The sequence below is a fragment of the Pecten maximus genome, chromosome 2, assembly GCF_902652985.1.
Source record: "Pecten maximus chromosome 2, xPecMax1.1, whole genome shotgun sequence".
Classification (NCBI taxonomy): Eukaryota; Metazoa; Mollusca; class Bivalvia; order Pectinida; family Pectinidae; genus Pecten; species Pecten maximus.
Genome location: NC_047016.1, coordinates 52,745,332 through 52,758,891, shown reverse-complemented (window position 1 = coordinate 52,758,891; position 13,560 = coordinate 52,745,332). Strand labels below are relative to the sequence as shown.

The 13,560-nt window shown below is 37.2% G+C and overlaps 1 protein-coding gene across 1 annotated transcript; it reads right to left on the bottom strand.

The window, feature by feature from the left end:
* Positions 1-1,416: 1,416 nt before the first annotated feature.
* Positions 1,417-11,722, bottom strand: LOC117322467 (WAP four-disulfide core domain protein 2-like). The gene is made up of 5 exons (XM_033877399.1): positions 11,504-11,722; positions 5,134-5,178; positions 4,756-4,843; positions 3,971-4,129; positions 1,417-2,332 (listed from the first exon to the last, which is right to left on the bottom strand). The coding sequence occupies exons 1-5, from the start codon at positions 11,528-11,530 to the stop codon at positions 2,118-2,120; spliced, it is 534 nt and encodes a 177-aa protein (XP_033733290.1). The 5' UTR covers positions 11,531-11,722; the 3' UTR covers positions 1,417-2,117.
* Positions 11,723-13,560: the final 1,838 nt, after the last annotated feature.

Genomic DNA, 13,560 nt, shown 5'->3' with positions numbered 1-13,560 from the left:
TAAAAAGCATTTTATGAATTGATAAAAGTAATACATATATCAACGTGTTATAGTTAAATCAAAGGGTGACAACTCCGTAAGAAATTTTAGGAACGCAATGATTCGTCTGGTAAAACATTCCTCTGGTTTTTAGGTCATGTGACAGGAAGGGTCAGGATATAACATTTATCCATTGTGTTTCTTCCGTCGACATGCGCCGTGCGCCGTCCGTTGTGCGCCGTCCGTTCTGCGCCGTGCGTAAACTTTAGTTTCAAATCGCTACTCCTCCTTCATGCCAAAGCGGATTTCCACCTAATTTGGTCTGAAATATCATTGGGGGAGGGATGGGAATCATAATTTGTATGAATGAAGCTGGTTGGAACTCTAGGGACAGATGGGCAAGGCCGTAAAAAGGAACTTAGCTGATCATCTCCTAGGAATTAAAGTTCGTAGGGGCAAACAGAGGGGCCCTAAAATCGGGAAACAAGCTCAAAATTGTCTTTAAATGTTTCCTAATGCTACCATAAGAAAAAAAAATTCTGTGATTTTACTGAAAGTGGCATTAACATAAATTGATCATTGTCCCTAATGTAAGGCTTAAGTTTGTAGCTAGATGAACGTTAAAACAAAACGATGGGTATCGGACACGAACTGTTTTATCCCTTACGGTTCGCGTTTCTCAGGAACTGAGATTCTGTGAGGTACTGTTTGTGTCCTTGGACTAGATATTTTATCCAATTCGCTAAAGATTATACGGCGATTCTCCCGTAATCCACCACAAAGGGACTCGATCAACCTCAAAATGACCCTGCCTGTTTACAGGGCGACCATCGTCTAAATCTGGGATTACATCGACTCCGCTCGGGACCCCAGGAATATTACATGACAAAAAGGGAGGTACACAACTAGCCATTTGTTTATTTCTTTAGAAGGTCACAGAAGAGCGACCACCAACTCCAAAGTATGTTAATGTAACGGCATGGCGACCTCAAACATTTGTTTAGTGTACAATCAACAAGGAGGTGTTGTTTTATAACATGACTGCAAAGAGCAGCAGTAAACGTAGCCTGGACAGTCGCGGATGTGGGGTGATCAGCATTGTAACATATACCCTACATACACGCGTGTAGAAATGTAGCGGGACTGGACTGGGTCGATCATCGGTGACCAGGTAGCTCAATTGGTAGAGCATCCGGCTAGTGTTCGGAGGTCCCGGGTTCCAATCCCGGTCTGTTACAAAATTGGCGCCAATTTTGTAACAGGAGAGGAGAAAATGTAGCGGCCAGACCGGGGTTCGAACCCGGGACCTCCGAACACTAGCCGGATGCTCTACCAATTGAGCTACCTGCTCACCTCTGATCGACCCAGTCCAGTCCCTCTACAGAAACACTCTTTACATCACAACAAATATTTCTATACAAAACACAAACTCTCTGATAGCTTCATATACATTAGTTTATTCCATTTTTTCAAGAACAACTCTGGAATCAAACTTTTTGTAGTATGAGTGATCTGCAGGAGATTCCATAATGTTACAAGTGCACTGGCCAATCATACTTCTTGTTTTAAGTCTACCGACTCGTTTGTGACCAATGAGAACACTTGATGCAAGTCCAATGGGTACAATCTGAGTACTGATGAATATTGAAATAGACGGATGACATTGTTACAGCAAATACAGTTAGTGGCTCATGTTGCGTATCGAATTTTTCGAGATCCTTGAAAATCTATTATTATGCATTCATTATCATTTCCACATCTGGAAAACATTGGGGTTTTTTCTGAAGAATCTCCGGGTAGTTCCCGGTCGTTAGTTTCCGCCAAGCCCCAAGACGCCATATCGCGTACAAAAGGAGTCCCTAGCTCCTCGGGAATTTTGAGAGCTTGCATGAAAAGCTCGATGATGTCCAAATGAATTTTAAATTCAATTAAATTAGTAATTTAGAAGACATCTAGGCGGATAAATCGTTCAGAGAGCGATTGAGACGATTTTTTTTTTGATTTTTTTTTACTCAGGTTCGAAATTATTTCATGGAAATTTACATTTTGTGTTTGCTCCCTGCTATAATGTATTGACTCAACTGTACGTCAAAATCGCCAACCCTTTCAAACAATATTAGCACTAATGTAATATTCGATCATGATCGCTGACAAATATAAGGCAGGCTCCAAAATCCAGATCTAGTTCCGGTTCCTCGTAACCAATGGTAACATGGTTTCGAACATATACTTCCACAGGATGTTGTACAGCATTTCTCGACTCCGGGGCAGTCCTGATCTGAACCACAATCCACACTACATAATAGTTCCCTCTGGAGATGCCAAGGGCAGGTTCCGGGTTTTCTGGACACATCTGAGTAATACATCAAATGGAAAGGTTAAGATGATATTAAAAACTAGATTATTTCCCCCAAGACATCCTCTCCAGCCTACGACCATCGATTTCTGTTGAGATAACGAGATAGGTAAAACGGTAAGTTATATTGTGTCACAAATGCGACAAAAACACAACAAAACTACCCCCCCCCCCCCCCCTAAAAAAAAAAAAATTAATTAATTAAAAAATATACCCCCCCGAAAAAAACCCAAAAAATAATAAATTAAAAATTAAATTGAAATACATACATACTTCTTATCTCAAAAGAATACATTGATAAAGTGTATATATTCTAAGTTCAAATCCAAAAGTTGTGTAAAGACATCATTAAAATATCTCTGTTTAAAAACAGCATCACGGCTGGACTTTCTGATATTTTCATTTAACCTGTTTAATGAATTGTGTACACAGATGAACGTTTAGAATAACTTGTTCTTGCATTTGGAATATAAAACTTGTTGGAGACTGAAGACCTTGTACCCCTTTAACAAACATCTCTGACATAGAACATATTACTTAAGACATTTAGAATATCCTCATGTAAAATTTTGTAAGCAAGAACAGCTTTCCTAAAATTAAATAATCACTTTTGTCCCCTTCAGCCACCTGTCAGGGTTTCAATAAGTATTTGAGTAACTTTGACCATTTGTCGATAACTAGCCACTCCCGCTCTGGTCAGGTACCGGTCAGTAGCTAATTGTTCTGATTAGAAAAGTGACGGTCAGCTTTTGCCAATAGTCAATAAGATGACCAAACAATGTCCGAGTGCAACCTTGACCGGAAACAGTGGTCAATATTCTCGTGCTTGTCAATCAATCTCGAGCTCAAGGTATACCGTTACATGAGATGTGACATATGGTGTCCAGCTTTGGTCAAGGATTTCGTTATCGACCATTCATCTCCATTTGCTTGTTTACTTCAAAACAAATGTCTCTTGGGGTTATCGAGTTCAGGAAGGGAAGGGACCCAACCTGCTCCAGTAGAGCACGGATATTTAGTGTGATATCGCAGTGGTGATTACAGGTTACCAAGCAACACATTTTGATATTGACGAATCATTTCTTTTCTTTTATGTGACAGTCAATTAGCAAATACCAATGGCCAGAAGAAATATCATTTTTATAGATATTATTTTTTATTTCATATCATGTAGAATATATATTCCACGGGTTAACACCACCTCCCTGGAGCATGCCTGCTATCACAAATGTACAATGCGACTATAATGCAAATACCCTAAGAGGCTGCTGATGTGAGTGTCCCGCAGAATCTGAACTTCTGCGCCTTAGAACTATCCATATCGCAATGACGTTTGGCAGGAAGTGTGTTGCAATGAGGTGTTACGTTAAACAGCTTGGCCGAGAATTTTTTCCATGGCCAACATTTTCTTGACCTTCAACTAGTTTTGCCATTGAAGTTGACCTTAATCGAATACCAATAATTGACTAAATGACTTACGACAGCCGTTTGATCATATTTTAAGTTTCTTTGTGGACATGCCATTCACATGACCTTACAAACTTTCTATAGACTGTTGTGAATTTGTAAGATTAAGATTGGTCAGTGGACAACAATCAAGACCTTGTAACGACCTCGTTTTGACAGTTAACCTACTTTGAAGAGGTCCTCGACACGTGCGTCCACATCCATTAAAACAACACTTCTCCTCTCCCCGACAGTCGCCGTCTCGTCTACACTGCGTCACACAGGGGGCCGCCGCCATTGGCATTGGACAATGACCCGGTCGCCGGCTGGCAAGTCCACTGTCCACACCTGTGTAGCAAACAACGATGGATACTAAACAGGAGTATCTTCTGGGAATCGAACTTAGAGCTACCGCTTTATCAGACCTACTGATCAAAATAATACCAACACATACCGGAACTTATTGACAGGGGAGAAACTCCTACATTCACACGCAAACAATATTAGTACAAATGGGAGGTAACTCTGGTTCAATTACTGGAGATCTAGTCATTCGGGTATATTCGGGCTTGATCGGAACCAATTTATCACACTCGTGGACAGGGAAAATTATGATTATTTACTTATACACATAGGGGCTCGTGGTAGGGGAGATAATAGTTACTTACCTACACACACAGGGACTCGTGGACAGGGAGGGTAGTCACTTACCTACACACACAGGGACTCGTGGACAGGGAGGGTAGTCACTTACCTACACACATAGGGACTCGTTGATAGGGAGGGTAGTCACTTACCTACACACACACAGGGACTCGTGGACAGGAAGGGTAGTCACTTACCTACACACACAGGCACTCGTGGACAGGGAGGGTAGTCACTTACCTACACACACAGGCACTCGTGGACAGGGAGGGTAGTCACTTACCTACACACACAGGCACTCGTGGACAGGAGAGATAATAGTTACTTACCTACACACACAGGCACTCGTGGACAGGGAGGGTAGTCACATGTACTTCTTACGATTCGACATGTTGCAGATTCTCCGCATTCCAGATCCTGAAATGTGGACATTCACTAAAAAATCGAGCAAATATCTTGAATATATTGCTATATTCTCCACTATTATTATAGTTACATTCATACGATCGTTTCAATACTATTTTAAATCTCTTCTTGGCATCAATTTTCTTTTATATATTTGATATTTGAACCAATTAAACAATAAATAAAGTCCCATTCAGCAAAATTCAATAATTTACGGATATCTATCATGGGAATAATAGTTGGAAATTGCTATGCTTCAGACAATCACGAGTTAAAAGTTATTCATCCTTAATTGTACTTACACAAGTTACACGGGCGTCAACTAAAACGTCCAATGTATAGAGAATCTGTAACACAAATAAAAACAATTCTCAAAACACCTTTCGAAATATAAAAATTCAGATTTTTTTTATCTTCGCCTATATCTGATACTGCCAAGTACATGTTTCTCGTAAATTGTTACAATACCTACTCTTGTAGATTTATTTCCTAGATACTGTAAACGTACATATTTTAGCGGTAATTTTATTTTAGCGCTTTTCGCGCTGGAAGCCTTGCGCTAAATTATGATTGCGCTAATTACTTTTTGTACGTTTTATTTCTATAGAAAGTTCTGTGGATGCACTAATTCATCATTGCGCTAACTGGCTAAAATCTGCAAATGAGCTAAAATTTGATTGCGCTAAAATAAGTACGTTTACAGTATCCTGATCGTGAGAATGGCCCGGTGGGTCCATCACTTTAACACACAAATTCGATTACCTGAGCTTCAAGACGACATAACACCTAATACACCTGAAGTCAGTGTTGTACGTATTCCTCTGTCACAGACACAGTGACGTCATAGTGACGTCATAACTGAGCAGGAATACGGAGGCAATGAGAAGCTTCAATCATCCAGAATGGCCGACAGGAAAGTTGAAAAAGACATGGAAATGACAAGCAAGGGAAATAGTTTCTATGATCGCCTATGTTCGCTCTCTGTGACATTTGAAATATGTCATGGCAAAATCGAAGGCTTACCACCAGGTATTTGATTGGTATCAAGATCATTCGCCAAGCTGATCCATTTCTGTTAAAGGTTACAGAGGAGTGACATTCAAGTTCGAAGCCAGTCATGACAGATTCCAGGATGTAGAGAGCGAAAGTTGACGTATCCCCAGAGGTATTTAGGGGATGGTAACGACACAGACAAATCGTGAAACAGTAAGGTCGCCATTATTATCATACATCAAAGGAATGCCTGGGGAAATACCAAGGGAATTACGAAAACATCAACCAACCATGTGACCAAACAACACCACCAAACAAGTGCTAGTGAACTATAAATGGTGTGTTTGACTAAATTCTTCTCAAAAGTTGATAGACGACTTCCACTATGATCATGTTAGGATATCGGGCCGACCATCACTGCGCCATTGAAACGTTCTTTTTAAGAACGCCGATGTAGCGCAGCGGTATAAGATGCGGGCGATTGGGTGCCGTAGATCGTGAGTTCGAGGCCCGGTAAGGGCACGAGTCATAAAGTTGTCTTCCCTTGTCAATTGTGCTACTATGTTATGTATGAAATAATTAGCACAATGTATCATATGCATTATGTGTGGGTGATCCGAAGATAAAGATTTTAATTTCCTGTCGTAATTGTATTCGATGAATAAATATACATATTTTTTAATCAGGAAAAAGCCTTTACAAGTATGGTTCTTGCACGCCACGCCTCTTTCTCAAATCACCATATACTCCATGAACCCATATTTTATTCCTCATAAAAACTTTATAGAGCTCGTTACATTAACATCATCGTTATTACCTTTAATAAAATTCGACACAAGTTTAGATATCGGAATCGGAGGATTGACGGAAATTCGCCTGTATTATAAAACAAAAACAAAAACAAAACAACAAACAAAAAACAAACAAACAAAAAACTGTTTAATAAAAAAAACCAACACTATCCCTGATTGTAATTGATTTTATAATAAAAACTGAACATCGGTGACGTCAGGAGTACTATTTATAACTCTCGTAGCGACAACAAATCTGTTTAACTATGTCAGTACGAACATTTTTAACTTACAATTCAGAAAATAGTCAAAGGAAAACGTCCCATGATTAAAGTGAAATGTCTTTGATTTTCCCCTTTATATACAGTAATATTTTCCTAAGGACAGACCAAGTTACGTAATGGTATCAAGTCATGTTGACGTTAGGGATGTCTGAAATCTGGGCTAGAATACGCCGCTGTTTTATTTGATTGTTCAAACGAAAAACATGATATGAACACCTTTCAATACAAATTTGGCACAATTTGGAGTTAGATACGTAATCAAAAATGAATAGAAGTCACTCCCTGGTACTAAAACTTTCCTGATCGTGTGAGAATCTAGTGGTACTACAATGGTTGCTATAAACAATTAACAAAAGAGGAGTAGTATTTGTGTAATGTGTCGTCAGCAGTGCTCGATAAATACCAACAGTCAATAGTTATTTCCGGAGAACTTTGACCGCGTCCGTATCAATAAATACACATTCCTAAAGTGCAGCATGGGAGTGGATCGCCAGCCACGTGGATATTGACCTGTAACGGACACAGATCGTGATTACTGAATGGACTAGCTGACCACCGTGAGAGTCCAGTGATATCACACCTTTGATTAGGACGTCTACACTGATATGCCTACAGATTGTACACGACCTCGTCAGAATGATACTGCGAAACGTAAAATATTTAAATTCATTAATAAATCTTCGTATAGAAGCTGAAATAGTTTAATGTTTAGTACATGCAGATTATTTTAACACCCATGATGTATATACCACTATATATTAATTCGATCGCAATTATGCTAAAAAAAAAAACAACAACAAAAACCCAGAAAAACAAGAATGCTTAATATCTTTCCTTGGCGAATACCCCCAAATTAAAAATTAAAAAAAAAAAGATCGTAATCTAAGAATCCAACCAGATAACTAAGATATTCTGGCTGGACAATCACAGTTAGCGGAAGAGATCCAAAAGTTGTTTTAGGTATTAGGTTCAGGCTTGACGTCTTGTGTGCTACGTCATTAGGTTCAGGCTTGACGTCTTGTGTACTACGTCATTAGGTTCAGGCTTGGTTAGATACAAGTGCAAGATAGGACTGTTTATAATAAATATAAATCAAGTCATCGTTAAAAGTGTTCTTATATTAATGTAGGATTATCAAATTATAAAATCTAAAGTCTGCAGAAACTCATCCTCTTATTAAATACATTAAAAAAGAAAGAAAATGCAAACACTTTGTTCTGTAAAGAGCCTTATTAGAGCTCGAGTATCAATTTGTTTAAATGGCTAGACGGCGAGAACCACATAATATTATAATATAAAAATATCAAAATCCTTTCTTGTTTTAAAAAAATTATTAGTTAACTATTATAAATTTCCTTTGTGTTCAACACAACATCAACCTTTTTCTTTAACAATCTTGTTTCTCTACGGAAATATTCCCGTGGTGTCGTCGATGAAGCTGAGGACGCTTACGATGTCGGAACTCTTGGTCTTATGAACCTTGTACATTTTCAAGGGTTCCTATGCAAATCTGCATTTTTTTTGTTTGTATTTAGCCCTCGAATTTGAGTAAGAATTATATGTGATTTCGTTATTATGTCGGTATTTTCTGTTTCTATTTGTAGCCATTATCTAAACGAAAGATGAGATATTTCAAATGTTACAAGGTATAGTTGTCGGAGATAGCCAAGAGGACATAACGGGTTTTCCCCATACAATGAGTGCAAACTAAATACTGCCATGGTTTCATAATTATATCTGAGACTTTATCAGATTTAAAAATTATAAAATGTTATATATAATGTCAGGAAAGGATGTATTCCGTAACACAGCACTAAATTATCGATTCCAACCGCCCTCTTTGTTTGTTGCGTAAGTTCACTGAATTCCATATTAGGAAAAGTCTCCGGTTCTTTGCGCCTGTTTCCAATACATAAGAGTAATCTTAGTAAAATCCAGTGGTCTAGATACGAGAAAATATATCCGTCTTATATCCAAACTTGAGCAGATAGACGCGAGTCCTATATTTATATGTAAACATTATTTTTTTTAAAGAAATCGCGGGCGTTTTTCAGATAAACTTCGGTATATAATCATGATTGTGCATGACACGAACGTTTACAAACGTTTTATTTCAATTCTTTTTCATATAAGCTGGCGCGGTCTGGTCAAGCGAATTTTCAAAAAAAAAAGTTGGATTAATTCCATATAAACTCTATGTTTATATGATTCATATGACTTTCCATGCGACCTTTTTCTGTACCAATCTTGTTTGTCTACGGAAAATTTATCACGCTGTCGTCGATGACGCTGAAGACGCTAACGCTATAGGGACACCTGGTCTTATTAACCTTGTGCATTTTCAAGGGTCCCCATGAAGATCTGACTTTTTTTATTTAATCATTCGTCTTGTTTAATATTTAAAGTATTAAAATATGTTAACACTAAGTTTAAAGGACATATATCGTTTCTACTCGTACTTAAATATCCCTTCTTATTTTCTTCAAGGATCTCCGTATCTAAAAAAAATATTTTCCCCTATTTCTCGCTCGTTTTATTGATTTTTAGTTATAATTGTGTTTCGTTATTATGTCGGTATTCTCTGTTGATTCTGAGCTAGAATAACGATTTCGTTATTATGTCGGTATTCTCTGTTGATTCTGAGCTAGAATTGTGGTTTCGTTATTATGTCGGTATTCTCTGTTTTTTAGTTAGACTTGCGGTTTCGTTACTATGTCGGTATTCTCTGTTTTTTTAGTTAGACTTGCGGTTTCGTTATTATGTCGGTATTTTCTGTTATATTTCGATATATGTTATTCACAGATGACCTAAAAGTAACGTAAACCAGTGACACGGATACCTATACTAATTGCAATGGTAGGTATGAAGTGCTGGGCTTAATAGTGGTTAAATGGCACCAAATTATAACGAGAATTATCACAATGAGTATTTATGACGTCGCTAATGTAGCATCATTCATGCTAATGTATTGAATAATTACATGTAGCTTACACGTGTTAATAGCTTTCAGTGAAATTGCCACCTTGTTAGAGAAGTTCATCCTAAAAGTAATATCATATCTACCTTTTAAGTACATGTCACATGTAACAGATAACATGAAGCTTGTAGCAGACGACACGACACTTGTTACAGACGACAAGACACTTGTTACAGACGACACGACACTTGTTACAGACGACAAGACACTTGTTACAGACGACACGACACTTGTAGTAGACGACACGACACTTGTTACAGACGACAGGACACTTGTTACAGACGACACGACACTTGTTACAGACGACACGACACTTGTTACAGACGACAAGATACTTGTACTTGTTACAGACGACACGACACTTGTTACAGACGACACGACACTTGTAGCAGACGATACTTGTACTTGTTACAGACGACACGACACTTGTAGCAGACATCATAGAGCTGTTTCGTCCTTCTAGGACTCGTCAGTGGTGTTAGGGGCATCATACTTCTGTACAATTTTATGATATCTCCAACATCATTGACGAGTCATAGAAGGACGAAATAGCTGTGTGATGTCCCTAACATCACTGACGAGTCAAAGATGGACGAAATAGCTGTGTGATGCCACTAACATCACTGACGAGTCATAGAAGGACGAAATAGCTGTGTGATGCCCCTAACATCACTGACGAGTCAAAGAAGGACGAATTAGCTGTGTGATGCCCCTAACATCACTGACGAGTCAAAGAAGGACGAATTAGCTGTGTGATGCGGTTCGTTAATTGGAGTTCTGTATCTTTATCTAAAGCTCCATTTAAAGGTGCTATTTACTGTTTTTACACTTCAGTATGTCCGTTGCTCTTTACTTTTTCCGATTTCTCGGTGTCACTACGCCGTTTCTCATTTCGATAATCCGACACTAATTAAATTTGACATTGAAAGTTATATAAGACGCTCAATTTCATGCTCTACATACGAAAAAAATACGTTTTCGGATATTTAAACATTGACCGTTGTATATAAAATACAAAATTCTGATATAATATTATATATATCTCACCTATAAATGAAAATAAATTCTTATACATTAAAAAAAGTAATTTTATTTTTTTTACAACAATTGCGAAACTTATATTAATCACGCCTGTTGGCCCGGATGGAAGCGCGCGAGGGGTCTTCTTATGGTGGGAGGAAACAGAGTACCCGGGGAAAACCCACGTGGTCGGGCAGGTGACCCCATACCTTTTCATGTTCGATCGGGGAATCGAACCCCGGCCGCCTAGGTTAAAGGCATACATTTAGTTTGATTAACTCGACATCAAGAAACAGCTTTGTGATTTCTGTTCTAGTTGCAGAACAACTCGTGTCGTTATGAATAGTTATGGAAATTGACATAACAAACCACGTGTTTACACTGCAAAGTCTCCTTCGTCAGAAATTAACAGAATGTATCTTCTTGAATTAATGTAAGCTAAAACCCTGTTTCTAAATCCTTCTAAGTTTAACTAATTACTATACATGTATATGTGCTAGTTAACAAATAAAAGTAAGATTAATTAAAAAAAAAACATAAACACATTAATTATCAAATAATGTAGTACAATAGATATATTAATTAGAATAAGATATATTTCACTTACCGAAAGGATGAATACCCCGATAGGCATTTAATTGTGTTGGTGTATAACTCGTCACACTAAAGATTCGGCGTTGTTCGGAGGACGTCTTGAACACAGGTGTTTGTTCTCTTGTGAAAAAGTCTTATATACGTACCGCAAGCCAATATGACAGAGTGGTTGTTGAGTACAGGCTTGTCTACACGACATAAGGTCCTATCAAATCAATTTATAGATCACTGTCATCTGGCGGTAATAAGTGGGCGGGGCCAACACAGGTCACGTGGCACCGACGTCGGGTACATACGTGACATTACACAGGTATATATCTATGACGTCATCTATAAGGTTAAGACTAAGGTCGCACAAGGCAAACACCCAAGACACGGATAGGTCGGTTATTATATAATAGGTATTACGGGTCAGAGGTTGTAGTATAGTAAATCTTGTGATATGTATTCTTATAATTGTGATTTTTATTGTAAAATTTGGGATTTATATTCAAAATCGTCTGATTTGTATTCTAAATTGAATTATATATATATTGTAAAACTTTTGACTGACTTTGTAAAATTTTACATTCACAGTTTTGCAATTGATATTGTAATATTCGAAGTTCAAATAAAACATTGTGATTTTTGTTATACAGCTTTTGATTTAAATATGCAATGGAAAAGGTCTGTGACCTTAAGTTAACCTTGCTACTGTGTATTTCTTTTAGTAAAGCTGCCTTGTCAAAACTTTATAGGAAATATTGTACGTTATATATGAGAAATCGTGTGATCTGTATTTTTAAAAATTAATTTTCAAACTCTTATTATCTATATTCAAATCTGGGTCATCTTTTTTCAATAGATGTAAACTTTATTTATTTTTACAACAATCGCGAAACAAGTTACATCAAATTATATCAATACTGGTTGTTGGCCCAGATGGAGGCGCGTGAGTGGTCTTATTGTGAGAGGAAACCGGAGCGCACGTGATTGGGCAGGTTACCCCATACTTTCTCACGTCCGACCAGAGAATCGAACCCTGTCCGCCTAGGTGACCACCCGAACACAATCTTATATAATTGATGATTAATAACGAAAATAGCAGAGAATGACCGAAAGAAGGGTTGCTTAATTGTGTCTCCATGTAGTTTATTATAGTCATGTAATATACCAAAATGTCTGGACATGTAGATTATCTTAGTCATGTAATATACCAAAATGTCTGGTATGTAGTTTATTATAGTCATGTAATATACCAAAATGTCTGGACATGTAGTTTATTATAGTCATGTAATATACCAAAATGTCTGGACGTGTATTTTATTATAGTCATGTAATATACCAAAATGTCTGGTATGTAGATTATCTTAGTCATGTAATATACCAAAATGTCTGGTATGTAGTTTATTATAGTCATGTAATATACCAAAATGTCTGGTATGTAGTTTATTATAGTCATGTAATATACCAAAATGTCTGGACATGTAGATTATCTTAGTCATGTAATATACCAAAATGTCATGTAATATACCAAAATGTCTGGTATGTAGTTTATTATAGTCATGTAATATACCAAAATGTCTGGACATGTAGTTTATTATAGTCATGTAATATACTAAAACGTCTGGACATGTAGTTTATTATAGTCATGTAATATACCAAAATGTCTGGACATGTAGTTTATTATAGTCATGTAATATACCAAAATGTCTGGAATGTAGTTTATTATAGTCATGTAATATACCAAAATGTCTGGACATGTAGTTTATTATAGTCATGTAATATACCAAAATGTCTGGACGTGTATTTTATTATAGTCATGTAATATACCAAAATGTCTGGTATGTAGATTATCTTAGTCATGTAATATACCAAAATGTCTGGTATGTAGTTTATTATAGTCATGTAATATACCAAAATGTCTGGACATGTATTTTATAATAGTCATGTAATATACCAAAATGTCTAGACATGTAGTTTATCTTAGTCATGTAATATACCAAAATGTCTGGACATGTAGTTTATTATAGTCATGTAATATACCAAAATGTCTGGTATGTAGTTTATTATAGTCATGTAATATACCAA